We start from the raw sequence: 15098 nt of genomic DNA, 5'->3' as shown, positions 1-15098 counted from the left end.
GAGCTGGGCAAAATCAAGACAGAAAAGGTAGCAAGAGAAATGCAGTAAAACAAATAAACAAAAAAGTCATGAGTTGTTCTGCTGGGGATGGTAACAGCTCTGGCTTCAACACGGCATTTAGCACACCTGTACCCCACACTAGGGTTCTTAAGACACTTACAACTCTACTTCATGTTCTAGTAAAGTCTTTGAAGACGGGGGCGTTACAGAGCTGTCAGGGTGTTAGCAAAGAGCTTGGCGTGGATGCCTGGGAAGGGGGTCTAGCGGAATGGGAGCCCCTGACGATCAGCCCTTGAACACCAGGACTCAGGAAAGGGAACTGCAATGGAGTTCAAGAGCACGGTCCTTGAAACTGAATTTTTATCAGTGGATTTAGAAAAACGATGGTTTCCTTTCAAAAATTCTGAAATGTGTTTACTCTACTTTACTTGGTGAGGCTGGGATGACTGAGTCGCTCTGCTGAGAAACCCCCTGGCTGCCGTCACTCACGGTTTATGAGTCATCCCTTCAGGTCCAAGAAGAGTCCCACCTGCTTGAGTGCAGAGCCGTGGAAAGCAGGAGAGCGGCACAGAACTGGTCAGCGGGGCTGGGAATTGAGGGATCGTATTCATGTCAGTACTTTCTGGCAAGCCATAATAAATCCAGGTGGTTTTTTAGTGCAAATAAGCAATGCTCTGTAAAAGGGTTAATAAATTAATACTTTGCTGGTTATATCTTGAAATCATAAAACACTACTATGCCTCTTATCTCTATCTTAACAGAAAAGATACAGAACATCTCACCGGGTAGGTCATTATGAGGATTAAAGTTAAAAATGCACAGAAATGCTTAGTGCAGAGCTGGTTTAGAAAAACTAGAAGACCAAACTTTGTTCTGTCCCCATTCAATTTTCCTGGAAAGGTCTCTGATTTTTGTTCTAGGACCAAGACAGAATGCTTCCTTTGAAAACCGAGTTCGTTGTAAACGCGATAAAAGGTTTTCTGAGTTACATGTAGTATAACCTTCTGAAGGGCCATTATTAGCACTTCACTTATTTGTGTAACAAAGATTTTAGGCCAGTGTGACCGCCATTTTTGGATTCCCTTGAGTTTGCATTGATAAAATCTGGCAAGAGGATAAGGTGCAGGCTTTAAGACTTGGTTGCTGGTTTATGCACAGTTATCAAAACATAATCTCAACCTCTCCCAGTGTTTCTGTTCTGCTTGGGAGCAATGAATGGAATTTAAAATCGTGTTGGCAAGGTTGTGGGAATCAGAAGAAAATGTTGATATCTAAAAACGCACACATTTTCTTTTAGAGATACCCAAGTTGGCATTCATTCATGTATTAATTCAGTCATCCATTCCTTTTTATGGTTATTTTCTAACAGAAACTCACTCAGCTTCTGCTCTGTTCTACACAGGGGCTGGGTGTGGGGGTACAAGGAGGTGCGAGGTAAATATGGCGGAATAGACTCTGTTCTCTCGGAGCTCAGACTCTAGCAATGAAGACAGGAAATGAAACAACAGATCCTTATAAAGGTTAGAAGGGAAAAATGTTTGGCACGATCACAGGATATATTGTCTGGCAAAAAGGGAGGTAAGTCAGACAGGCTTCCTAGAGAAAGTAATATTAAATTTGACACTAGCATGATGAAGATGAGACTGGCAAATAAGAAAGGACAGAGTGTTCCCTACAGCCCCCTCACAGAAGGACGGACGGAAAAGATTTACTTTTACAACCTGGTTAGTATTAACGGTGTTGATGTGGCCACATCATTTCCAACTGTCTCCTCTGTTCTTTCTTCCATTTCTGCACAATGGCCTGGCTTCTTTGGATGCTGCGGTTATGGTAATGGTCTCAGTTACTCCCCTCTCCCTGCAGTCACGCCCTGTGCAATGTGCTCTCATAACCCGTTTGTTACCAAGAAGGACGGTCTGTTTCCTAACCCTTGAATGTGGATTGGCCTTGTGTCTTGCACAGACCAATAGAATGAGGGGGAAGTGAGTGCGTCTCAGTTCTGAGCCTCGAGAGCCTGTGAATGCTTCCACTCGGTCTTTCCAACCATGCCACCGCCAGGTAAGCATGCCGGAGGTCGCCTGCTGGAGGGCGACAGGCATCTGAGCAAAGCCAAGCGTCCCCATTCTTCATCGAGCCAACCCCCAGACTTGTGAGGCAGCACAGTACAAATGACAAGAAACACGCACTTGACCTACAGCTTACCACAGACGTTTGAGTGAGCCCAGCCAAGGCCAGAACCACCCAGCGGACCCATGAACAGGACTAAATGACTGTCGTTTGAAGTCACTGAGTTCGGTGTAATGTAAAAAAATAATTAACTAATATAGATAGCAGAGTCTGTTGGAGTTTTGCTGGTTTTCCTTCAGATGGAAATGCCATATTATTATCTTATGATCAGAGCATGCTCATCAAAAAGATAAAAATAAAAGAGAGAAAGTAAATGAAAATCCATGCTCCCACCTTGACTTCCCCACCCCACTTTCTAACGCATCTTTCCCAGCTGCCTGGTTCCACCACTTAAGCATGCAGATTGATAGGGCCTGGGAGTTCTTGTACTCATTTCTGTTATGCGATGGAACCGGAAGCCAATCTGGCAGAGTCCAGCCTCCCGCCGGGAGCTGGGCTTGGCTGTGGGAGACTGGCTGACTTCCTGCTCTGCCCCACATCTGCCCCAGGCAGCTGTGGACGTCTGGGCTGTGACCCTCAAGGCTGCCATTGAGCACAGCTGGCTCAGGAACCAGCAGACAAACCCACCTCTACTCTCCTTCCCACTTATAGATGGGTGCTTGGTTACTTCCGGGGGGCGGGGGTTGGCCACATCCCGTTGCTAGGATCTGCTCACTGTCTTCACACTCCAGAGTTTAGCTCTTCCTTTCTGAATTCTAGGAGGAAACACAATGCAGACTTCTCGTTTGCAGAGCCTTTGGAGAATAATGTAACTCCCATCCCCAGTGACCCCGCTTTCCTTTCTCTGTGCAGGACTGTGACTTCTGCCTGCTGGAATTTGTCTTCACCAAGAAAATTGTATTATTGGTGTTTAACCCAATACTGGTGTTAGGGCTTTGAGAAACGACCTGTAAAGGAGGACTTGGAGTGAGTTAACCATGTTAAAAACCAAATAGTGTCTTTATAAAGGCTAGTCACAAAGTAATAGGTGACTTCTCTCACATCCCAAAGCAAAAGGCTGGATAGACCACAGAAGCAGAACTTGCAAAAGAAGTAATCAAAATGAATTTTGTCATCCTTAACTGAAGCCTCATCTCAGCTTCGGAAAGTGGTTAGAGGCTCAGAGGCTAGGAACCAGATACTAGAGAGATATTGAGACTTTGGAACTGATTTGTGGGGAGAAAAGAATCACATTGTTTTCTGACCACATCTAAATATATATATTTAATATATATACATCTGATTGCATCTAAATATATATAATATATATAATATAAAACATGTGAATATATATATACACATCTATCTATCATCTATCTTCCTTAAATTTGACTTCTACTAAACACATGCATAGACCATGACATTGTATATTGTACAGGTATCCTAAAAACTACTGGGAAAAAATATAGGTTGACAGTAATTTCATTTATATTAAAGAAATTCTGAATTTCTAATTATTCTCTGATTCTACTGGGGAAAAAATAATTAACCAGGCATAAAAATTTAGATAATGTGGAAGATGCCTTCACCTTACATGGCTCTCAATAAATCAGTCCTGTTTGAATATATGATGACATTATGCTGGCGTGAGTTCTGACAGTTTGGCCAGCTTCTCCTGTCTGTCACTGCGGGGAACTGGCCCCACCCTGAGCCTTCTCTCTGAGGAGTCCACCCTGACGTGGCTCCTAGTCGTCAGTAGTTGGCTTTCTTTGGAAAAGCCTGTGGGTGCACCACACTAACTGCGTTCATAAAGAATGCCCCTTCTGTTTCTGTGAAAAGCCATCCAAGACATTACGGAAAAAAAAAAAGGTTCTTTCTCACTTAAGCTGGGCTTTTACAGAAACTAGTTCTGGAAGCTTTGTAAACTGACCAGAATATATACAAATAATATATGCACTGCCATCTACTGTCCACAACAGGCACTGCAATTTTCTCTCCCTGATTTTTTTTTTTAATGTTACATTCAATTGAAGATTGATCAATGTTTATTCTCCTTTTAGTGGAAACCTGGGAAAGATAAAGTAATGGGGAAAAGTTATTATTATTAATAATAAATGCACAAAAAAATTATATTTTTTAAATGGCTTTAGTCTTTAAACTATTATTTAAAATAATTCATTCAATCCTTCTCAGGAATCACTTATCAGAAAGGAATGAGATGGACATGATTTCTGTCTTCACAGAACACAGTTTAGCAAAGGAGGGAAAGGGAAGAAGGGAACAAACACGTGCCCCAGGCAGAGCATGTGTCGTGATTAAAATCCTAGAGGAAGAGAAGGCCGGGGGCTTGGAGAGAATATAAAGGTGTGTGGCCGGGGCAAGGCTACTCATGAGACTGGTCGTGTCTGCTGAGCCATGTGTCCCACTGAGAGAGATCAGTTCAGACTTCATTATATTTTAAGCAGAGGAGCTGAAGAAAGATCAATGTTGCCTTTAGATCATAAAAACAGCTAACATTTCTTGAGAACTTATTACCCTTATCTTACTTCATTCTTACATGAATTTTATAAAGGAAGTATCTTTATTTCCTCCTATTTTACCTATAAATAAACTGGACCTTAAAGAGATCAAGCAAATTGTCCATTCTTGTTCAGCTAGCAAGTGGTGAGAATTTGGCAGCTCTCCTGAAAAGCTCCAGGAAAAAAAAAAAAAAGGTATGAAGGCAACTCTCATTGACTGACTTGGGTCACATGTTCATTCCTGAACCAATCAGTGAAGTCAAGGGAATAGAGTGATTGACTAGATAGTCACATGGCCACTTCTGGAGCCCGAGCTGGGGCAGTCCCTACTGTGGAAACCATAAGAACCGGGATTACTGGTGATGTTGCTCTCCAAAGGAAATACAAACTACTCTTCTAGAAAAAGAGTAAATGGATTCTGGATAGGTGAAAATAAAGATGACCCTTAGGCTTTCTGAATTTTATTTTTTAAATAAATTTTGGTGTTTTTTTTTTATCTTTTACAACCAAAAGTTTACCAACAGTTTTAGTAAATAGCAAACTTAAGTTATGCAAGATCCCACTGACTCTGTCACAAAACTAAAGCACAGAAAGCAGAGCAGAAGAGAGGAGTGAAATCATCAGCCTCAGTAAACCAGCTCATGTTCATTCAAGACTGTTTTTTAGATCATTTCAACTCTTCCAGTAGGTTTTGTTTAAGAACATTAAAGAATCAGTGAACGAACCTTGGTGCTTGCTTCTTATTATAAATGTCGATGAAGTGCCTTGAGAATTTGGGTGGCTTCCCTCAGGTCTCCCAAGCAGGTGACAGCTTTTCTTGGACATCCCCATAGAACTTTTTCTAAGGGGAAACTTTCCAACTGGTGGTTCCCAGATGCCTTAGAGTTTTCAACATGGCACTTGCATGTTTCAAAAAAAAAATTTTTTTTTAATTATTCCACTGGCAAATCTACTTTAGAAGACATTTTCTTTTTAAGAGAACTATTGAAAACTCAGAGGCTATATAAATCAACAGTCCTCAAACTCTTCAGTCTTCAAATCCCTTATGTTCTTAGAAGTTATTGAAAACCCCCCAAAGCTTTCCTTTATGTGGGTTAAGAATAATATTTATCATATTAAAAATTAAAATGGAGAAATAAAAATATGCCTTAAAAGTAAAATTATTACACAGCAATGTAAGATCTGTCATAAAAAAAATAACTATATTCTCCAAAACTACAGGGAAGGGTGAGCAGATTGACGTTGTTTTACATTTTTGCACATCTAACATCTGCTTCAGTGGAACATAGATTCTCCTGGCTGCTTTGGATTCAATCTGTTGTGATGTGTTGCTTGAGTTTAAATATATAAAGGAAACATGGCCTCATACATATATGTCATTGAAAAGAAAGGAATATTGTAATAGCCTTGTCATATAATTTTAGGTATTCTTTTTTTAATACCCTTCTAAAAGTCAACCAATAGGAGTTTTGTAACAGTTAGTTACATAGCAGTAAATTCATCGGGCTCTGTTACATTAAAACCCATTGGTCTATCTTGAACTTTCAATGGACCTTTTACCCATACATGATTTATAACATAATGCTTTTAGAAACTACTGGTTCACTAAGTCATGCAAATATTCCATATGGTGACACATTTTCTTGTAAAAATCAATACAGTGCACTCATGAATACCACCACGGACCTCGTAAGAGAAGTCTTTTATGTATTAAGATGCTGTCAAGCTCACAATGGTGGGTGCAAGGTTTTCAATTATTTTTAATTTCTGGTTGAAAACTCAAATTCATCATTGTTGGCAAATATTGTTAATTGTCTTTCTTAAAACAAAAGGCTTACGCCATTCTTTTTTTTTCCCCCTGAAAATGATGATTCTCATTAAAAGGTAGAACTTGAAGCTCCTTCCTCTGGCTTCCTCGGTTTGTTCACCAAGGCTCCACTGCTCCTGCACTCCTACCCTCTGCGGACAGGGGCCGCTGCTCCCAGAGGGGCCCAGGGAATGCCGCCTGGGGGTTGAGAATGAGTGCTGGACCTGCCCAAGGCAGGCAGGATGCAGGCTCAGCCCTATCCAGCCCCATACGGCAGCAGCCTCCTGTCTACCTGGTCTCCCCACGTTAGACCTCATCCATCTCAGAGTTGTAAATCCACTGTCGGCCAGAGAAAACACTCAGGTGTCTAACTGATACATTGGGAGCATTCGTACCTAACTCAGCAACTCCAAAGAGTGTCTTTGGGACCAGAGATGATCTAAGTGTAGTTCAAACAGAAGGTGGACTACACAGGCGCTGCAAACTGACAGTGAATACAAACGTCTGTCATAGAAGCAGAGATGTCAGTATTTTTATAGCTTCTTTTCCTTTATCAAATACAAATAATTTATATATTTTTAAATGGCTTTAGTCTTTAAACTATTGTTTAAAATAATTCATTCAATCCTTCTCAGGAATCAGTTATCAGGAAGGAATGAGATGGACATGATTTCTGTCTTCACAGAACACAGTTTAGCAGAGGAGGGAAAGGGAGGAGGGAAAGGGAAGAAGGGGGACAAACACGCGCCCCAGGCAGAGCATGTGTCGAGATTAAAATCCTAGAGGAAGAGAAGGCCGGGGGCTTGGAGAGAATGTAACGGTATGTGGCCGGGGTGAGGCTGCTCATGAGGCCGGTCGGGAAAATCAATGGTCTCTGTACACTATAAATTCCGCTTCTTGAAAAAAAGGGGACTCTTTCCATCCCCAAATTCTAATGTTCAAGGTATCTTCTCAGTGGCCTAGGCAGCTCATTTGGGCTCCTTAAACAGAGGGAAAGTTAGGGCCATGCTTTTAGTTTTGAAAAACACTATTATTATGAAGGAGCACAAAAGTCTTAGCAGATGGTCACAAAAGTTAAATTGTGATAAGAGAGAGAAAGGTAACGTTGAAAACACGGCGAACCGAGTCAGCACACAGGCAACAGTGATACAGACTTCAAAATGAGAAAGACAAGGAAAGAATGGAAGAGGAGGGAGGAAGAACAGAAGGGAAGAAGGGAGAGAGAAAGGTAGGGAAGGAGGTGAGAGACATTTTAGGAGCTACGAGCCACCCCCCCCCCCCCCCAATGGGCCAAAACTGAAAATAAGGCAGCGGAAATCTTCCTGTCACTTGCCTTTCTCCCTCGCGGGGTGTTGTGGCTCCAGTCATCCCTCCGTAGAAACTAACCGTGATTGGGGTGAAATGTGCAAGGGAACAAGGCCGTGGGCTTCCGCGACGTGTCCTTCGTCCCAGGCGCTCATCTTCAAAGCAAGCCCTGGCCTTGGAGCCCGCTGTTCCGACACTTCCATCGCGGCCGCGAGGAGCGGAGCGAACGCGGGGAGCCTCGGGCGCAGGGAGAGCGCCCAGGACAGCAGAACGGGGCCCGCAAGCCCCGCGTCCCTGCCTGCTTTGCTCCGCTAACTGTCGTCTTTCTTCCCCTCTGGTCCACAGAACCGAAAGTCAGCTGCAAACTAGGCCGGTCTGCGTCCACCTCAGGCGTGCCCCCTCCGTCGGTCACTCCTCTCAGGCAAGCCAGTGACCTGCAACAGAGCCAGGTACCATCATCGTTAGCCAGTCGTGATTGACTTCCTGTGAGGCACCATGCCAAACTCCCACCTCTGTCTGTCCTGTGTGGCTGTCGACGACGTTGTGCATTGCTTTTCTTTTCCGGTGTGTATCTGTCGGGGGGTGGGAGCGGTGTGGCGCTCACGTTCTCCTCCGAAAAGGAGAGTCTTCCTTCCCTGCGACTGGGGGGACTTTCTTTGCTGTTACCAAATCGTGTGTGTCTTTGGTTTCCATCGTTCTGTATTGTTAATGTAGCAAACCTGTACTCTCTGTATTGGCGTAGCGGTTATTTTTTAAAAGTATATTATTTCTCTCTTCCATGTTTTGTGTACTTTTATACTGTCTCTAAAAATTTATCAACATTTGATAAATTTAATCTACTTTGTTCTATGTAGATTTCCTTTTAAATGTTTTGTCTATGACACACAGATGTTGTCAGTGAATTTGTACATATCCTATTATCCTGTTATATCTGTGGCCATTTTACTTTGATTTTTAGTTAGCTCGGAGCATGATTGTAAGACACTGTGAATATTGATGCCCTTAGGAATATTCATATGCCAGCTGACTTGGATTGAACACGGCAGCTAGTCTTTTTTCTTAGGTCCTAAAGACAAACTGACTGACCCAGGTAACTTAGATATTTACCAAAAAAACTGTAGATTAATAAGGCAATCTTTAAGTAAGTGACATTTTTCTCTTATACCCATAATATCAGGAGTGTTCTCAGAAAGAGGATGTAAGTATTCATGCATGGTAAATGAGATCTCTATTACCTCCCGAAGAAAAGAGACAAAATAAATAAATAAAAGCATAAGCTACCATATCATTTAATCATTCCCCGTACAGTACGTTGCTCTGATGTTCATTTGGGTACATGGTTGTGTTTGGGAAATTTATTATGGGGAAAATTACTACGTGTTGCTATCTGTAACTTGCTCCACAGGAATTCAATACCTGGACTTAATTTTTTCATCCCTAATTGTTATTGATGTTACATAGGACATTGTAATCCAAAGTGGTGGTTTCTCTCTGCTCTGCATTCGTAAAACCCTTCTGAAAGAGTAAATTCTTAACCTAGGGATGATACCTCCATGGGAACTGGCATTAATGGTTCTCAAATCACATACTCATCAACTATTTAATATGTCAAGCTATTTAAAAAAAAAACATAACTAGGCAAAACAATCGCCCGATTTTTCCTAATGGTACAAATGGAACTCATTAGTATTTTGGTCTGGCTTAAATATGCACAGGAGTCAGTTTATAAATCCACGAGAGATCTATAAACCCAAGACAGGGAGCCTTCTCTCAAGGGGTGTCTCAAGTGTCCTTTAGAATTTCTTGTGTCTTAATTTAAACTGTTAAATGCCTTTATAACTAAAATCAAACATTTTGGGGGTATAAAGGAAGTAGAAACAGTAAGACAATGAATTAATAAACAAATAACAAAATTAACCCCACTAAGATAAACTACCATCTTAGTTGACTAAAACTATCCCCCAAATATCACATTTACTAATTTTTAATGTTTAAAACAATGATTAAAAAGGATAAGGTTTTTGTCCACTGGCAGAGGGTTGTGCTATTCGGCCAGTTTTCCAAGTACACACATCTCACATGGCCCGTCATGTCCTAGAAAGGTTTCGTGGTCTTTTTTCTTTTTCTTTCCTAATTGTCTTTATCGTTGTTTCATCCTGAGTCTCTTTCACTCTTGACTGAAGCAGACTCTTGGACTAAACTTTTGGAACAAAAAAAAGATACAATCTTTGCGCCTTTACATTATCAACTGTTCCCTTGCCCGGTGCGACGGTCGTCCTTCTTCACACTGAGGCATCATGAGAAAACTCCTCCCGTTGCTTGGCAGCTGTTATATCACCCTGTGGACAGCAGGACTCGTGGCCCACAGTCATACTGTAGATGGGTGGTCAGGACTCTGAGGTAAAAGGCTTGCTTCTGAGCCTCCTCTGTGGCTTGGTGGGGGCTGGGCTGTTCCCCTAGTCCTGTACCCTGGAACTAAAGGGCTAGGCATAGCTCAGAAGAACCAACTCATCCACGTGACTTCTCACTGAACTCAGATCAATGGGGACTTTCGGATGAGCCTCTTCTCACCTAACCCTGTGCTCTTAGCTGACATGTCTCCTTAAGTGACGACCAGCATGGCACTGCCCTTTGCTTAGTAACCTGAGGCATGGTGAAAGATATTTACACATGTTAAATCTCAGTGTGAGTATTCATACACCAAACAGAATATAGAACACCTAGTGTTATCAAAGAAGCAAGTAATAACTCTCATCACTTTTTTTTTTAAGCGAGAGAGAGACAGGCAGACAGACAGGAACAGACAGACAGGAAGGGAGAGAGATGAGAAGCATCAACTTAGAGTTGTGGCACCTTAGTTGCTCATTGATTGCTTTCTTATATGTGCCTTGACTGGGGGGGGGAGGGGCTACAGCAGAGCCAGTGACCACTTGCTCAAGTCAGCGACCTTGGGCTTAAAGCCAGCAACCATGGGGTCATGTCTATGATCCCACGCTCAAGTCACCGACCCTGTGCTCAAGCTGGTGAGTCTGTGCTCAAGACAGATGAGCCCGCGCTCAAGCCGGTGACCTCAGGGTTTCACACCTGGGTCCTCAGCATCCCAGGCCAATGTTGCATCCTCTGCACCACCACTTGGTCAGGCCACCCTCATCACTTTTTAAGCAGTTTTCCCAACACCAGGATTCTCAGTGACTATTAAAACTCAAATGCTTAATAGCTAATGAACAGACTAGTAAATTATTGGAAATATCTATGAGCTATTGAAAACCAAAGCAATCACTGACCCTAAAACAATCCCAATGGTGCTAATCCCCTGAGGAATCTGGCATTAGGAAGGCTGAGCCATGTCAGCTACATTATGGCTGGTCACAGAAAACGAGCTGTTTTCTATCAAGGTTGTTCACAGCCTGTGTCTTTTCAGTTTGACATTTTTTTTTCTTTTCCTTTTTATTAAGTGAGGGGCAGGGAGGCAGAGAGACAGAGTCCTGCATGCATCCCAACCTGGAACCACCCCACAAACCCCCTATGGGGCGATGCTCTGCCCATCTGAGACCACGGCTCCATTGCTCAAAAACAGAGCTATTTTAGTACCTGAAGCGAGGCTATGGTGCCATCCTCGGTGCCTGGGGCCCACTGGCCTGAATAAACCATGGCTCGGGAGAGAGAGAGAAAGAGAAATGGGGGAAGGAAAAGGGTGGAGAAGCAGGTGGGTGCTTCTCCTCTGTGCCCTGACTGGCAATTGAACCTGGGACATCCACACCCTGGGCTGATGTTCTACTGCTGAGCCAAGCAGCCAGAGCCAATGAGTTTTTCCCTGATCATTTCATGGCATGGTCGGAGCACGCTAAGCAGTGTTTCAGGGGTAATGAGCAGAAGTACCGTAATTGCTTTAGCGGAGACGCACACGTATGGCCAGAGTGACGGACCTCACCCCAGAAGCCTAAGCCAATAATGACTGTCCTCCCAAAGAACGCAGAGACAGTGGCTACTGACTGGCCCACCAAGGCGCATAGTGTCCAACTGCCGCCTTTTGTGTATAAACAAAGGTGAAGGTGATGTGTGCTTGGCTTTGCAGTGTGCTTTGGCTTCAGGTCTCCACAGCAGGCACAGGATTTGGGGAAATCTATCTATCATCTCCTCTGACTGGAACCTCAGAACCCGTAGGAGAAACTGAGCAGTTTAAGAAAGAAGTGCACATTCGAAAACATTTAGAGATTGCTCCGCACCGCACACCGCACGGTGCTCTCTGAGACTCGGAGAGATGGGAAACAGATTTCCTCCTGTGTTAATTCGCTTCTGAATCAATTGACACGGGCAGTTAGGGGAAAGTGACATTTCCTTGGAATTCTATTGCAATCAGCCTCCTACTTGGGCATTTGTCTCAATGCAGATCTTTGGAAATTAGACGGAATTTCTCTGCCTGATGCAAGAAGGCTATTTGCTTTTCTTGGGTGTAGAAATAATACTGTACCAAAGTCATGTACTGAACGTGGAGCATGTCACTTTCTCGTCTTTTCTCTTTTCTAATGAAGAAAGAGGTGTGAGCACTTTTACAGAAAGCAGGTGACGGCCACGTGGCTCCTCTATTTCTGGCTGAGCGAAGCCTGCCTCCGCAGTGGCCGCCGTGCCAGTGGGGGAGGCGTCTTCCTGCAGCCGGCGAGGGACCGGCAGCTAATACGCTTGGCCCGTGAAAGCCCTGCTTCCCTTCAAGAGCAGAGCAGCCCAGGCGTGTGTCTAAGCAGAAGTGCCCGCTCTCCTGGGAGAAATGATTCCAAGAAGTGTTTGCACTGGTCTTTCCGGGAAGGAAGGAGGTGAGAGCCAGGCCATCCACTACAAATACACACACACACACACACACACTCACGAAACACTTAGGCACACTCGTGCACACAGCTCTCAATACTCACACATACTCAGGCATACCTGCTCACCATCACCCTCATGCACACTCACAAACACACACGTTTCGCATGTTTGAAATAACAGCTCCCCGTGTCAAATCAGGGAATCGCGGAGCTGAGAGCAACCTACGTGTGGAACTGAACCCCCCCCTCATCGGTTTCCCGGGGCTTGTTTATTATTCTTAACTGGATTATCGCTGGTGGCCTGCAATTTCGGGGAAGGGGTTAAAAGAAAAGACCATTTGAAATTTCCTTTGGACATACATTTCAAAGTCTGACAGACCCAAACCTCTTTAGAAATCTAAAACTTGCCTCCGAAGCCCTATGTCTCACTCTGTGGACCATGAGAGCAGCCTCCTCAGGGCCCAGGGCAGGCCTCGCCCAGGCTGGGCCCCTCGGGGCACCTCTAAGCTGTTATCCGGGCGAACAAGCCCAGCTCCCTCCAGCTTGTCCCTTGAGGGTTATCTCTCGAATGTTTATTTCTTTCGATGGCAGCTCTCTGGACTCTGTCCATGCTCCTGGCAGCCCCTCGGCTTGCAGACCCTGCTGTGGTGATGACAATGGCCTGGGGCCTGTGGGGCAGAGCTCCTTCCCTCTCCAGTGCCCCCCACCCCCCCTCTGTGTCTGCGTGCTGACTCGGGCCAGCCCTCCCAGATGATGAAAGACCGTGTGAGAGCGTCCATAGTTTTTCACATGTCCAGAGTGTGCTCTGGGTGTGCCTGATGCCAACGTCGTTTGCCAGATACCTTTTTAAACAAGAAAGATAAATCGTCCAGAAAATAGGGACTAGGAATCAGGGCATATGACAAAGATTTAGGATGCAGGACGACTTCGTGGCAAGGACTGAGCCCAGTGCACAGACGCATGCCCAGTGACCAGCACAGTGTATGACATCCGCCATCTTTGCTGACTCATTAGGTATCTCTCGTGACAGGTGTCTCTCGATATATATGCTTGAAAGGACGTTTTTCCCTCCCAATCTGATCCTGTCCCTTTCCTTAGTTCTTCATGCCACTAGGGCGGTGAGACGTGTTGATTCCCCCCCACGGGATCAGCCACGCTTTGCCTTGAAGTTCTGAGAAGACTGACTGCTGATGTTTCTCAGGGTCTGAGTGAGTTCTGGGTTTCCATGAACTTCCCAGGTGGTCAGGGTATTTGCACAGAAAGCTGGTAGGAGCCGGCAGAGCCAGAGGAAGGTTTGAGACACAGGGAGGATAAGCATATCCACGTACACACTCGAACAAGGACACAGGCAGGGATTCCGATTTCCTCTCCTCAGTGTCGGCCCACGTCTCTGAGTAATGTAACGTTACAGGGCACGTCCTTACTTGATTTCACCTTTGATGCATAGGGTCAGGTAGAAAGACAAAGCCCAATACGAAGACTGGGGAGGGGTGAGCTGTATGGTGTCTTTAGAATCCCCGTGCTGCCGTTAGCGTAGGCGGGGCTTGCTCGTCAGAGAGAGCGCAGGCTTTATTCCAGCCTGACACCTGGTAGACCTCGGACACAGGCCTCACAAGGGTTCGTCCGGTCAGTTGTGTATGCATTTTCACATGCTTCCTTCCAGAAGCTAAGGGTTTGTGGTGGAGGAAGAAAAGTGTCCGGAAGAGGAGGGAGCAGAAGCTATGTTTGGGGAGCGTGTGCCACCCAACTTAACGCGATGGAGGGGCCGTTCATCCACCATCGCCTTGTCAGGAATGGAGTGAAGTTTCTTTAGTTGTTGCTGTTGAAACCCTGTGCTCTTCCAGGTCCTCCTCTCCCACCTGAGGTGAGAGAATGGTCCGCATTGTGCTCGTAGGGAGCACAGCTGCTTTGATCCTACGCTCAGGGCGATGCCACAGGGCAGAAATGAAGGGAAAAGCAGAAACAGAACGTGCAGCGAACTGACAGAAGCTAAACTCGTTCATGAACACGAGCTGGCTCCCCACCACCACGGGCGTGCAGGTGATTTAAAATGACTCCCATTCTTTCATTCTACGTAGACGTGACCCTGACAAGTTGTTTTCAGGTGTGAAAATCCCCAGTTGCAGGAGATGGCAGGTGCTACTAAGGTCATACGCAATGTCAGCATCCCATTGGAGAAGGGTGCGTCTGCACCACCTGCAAGTTCTAGAACAAAGTGGTATGTTAGCAAAGATTATGTTGCAGAGAAATTAGAGTTGTTAAGGAGGAATGATATTTACCAAAGAGACTGGATCTAGCCCTGTGTAATGTGGAATAAATTGGTGCTGCACGTAGGAGTGGCAGTGGCTTTAGTGACTTATTGCCATGTATGATGGTACAGTTCCGTTTAAATAATACAAGTGCCAAATGAACCAAACAAGCAACCGACTGACCAACTAACCAACCAACCAACCAACCAATCCAACCACCCAATCCAACCACCCAACCAACCAACAAATGCATGACCTTACGTGTGCTCTCAACAGTTCTGTCGGGTTGGTTTATAAAATTGTGAAG

At 44.6% G+C, this 15098-nt stretch overlaps 1 protein-coding gene across 2 annotated transcripts in view; it reads left to right on the top strand.

Annotated features, from left to right (window-relative positions):
• Nucleotides 1-15098, top strand: part of NYAP2 (neuronal tyrosine-phosphorylated phosphoinositide-3-kinase adaptor 2) — a 242131-nt gene that overhangs the window by 194116 nt on the left and 32917 nt on the right. For both annotated transcript variants that reach the window (XM_066281080.1, XM_066281081.1), the window contains one exon: nucleotides 8083-8186. In XM_066281080.1, the coding sequence (XP_066137177.1) occupies nucleotides 8083-8186 (104 nt within the window). The remainder of the gene's footprint in view (nucleotides 1-8082; nucleotides 8187-15098) is intronic.

The sequence above is a fragment of the Saccopteryx bilineata genome, chromosome 5 (genome assembly GCF_036850765.1).
Source record: "Saccopteryx bilineata isolate mSacBil1 chromosome 5, mSacBil1_pri_phased_curated, whole genome shotgun sequence".
NCBI lineage: Eukaryota > Metazoa > Chordata > Mammalia > Chiroptera > Emballonuridae > Saccopteryx > Saccopteryx bilineata.
Note: the sequence above shows the minus strand (reverse complement) of the source record. Positions and strands in the feature narration are given on the sequence as shown.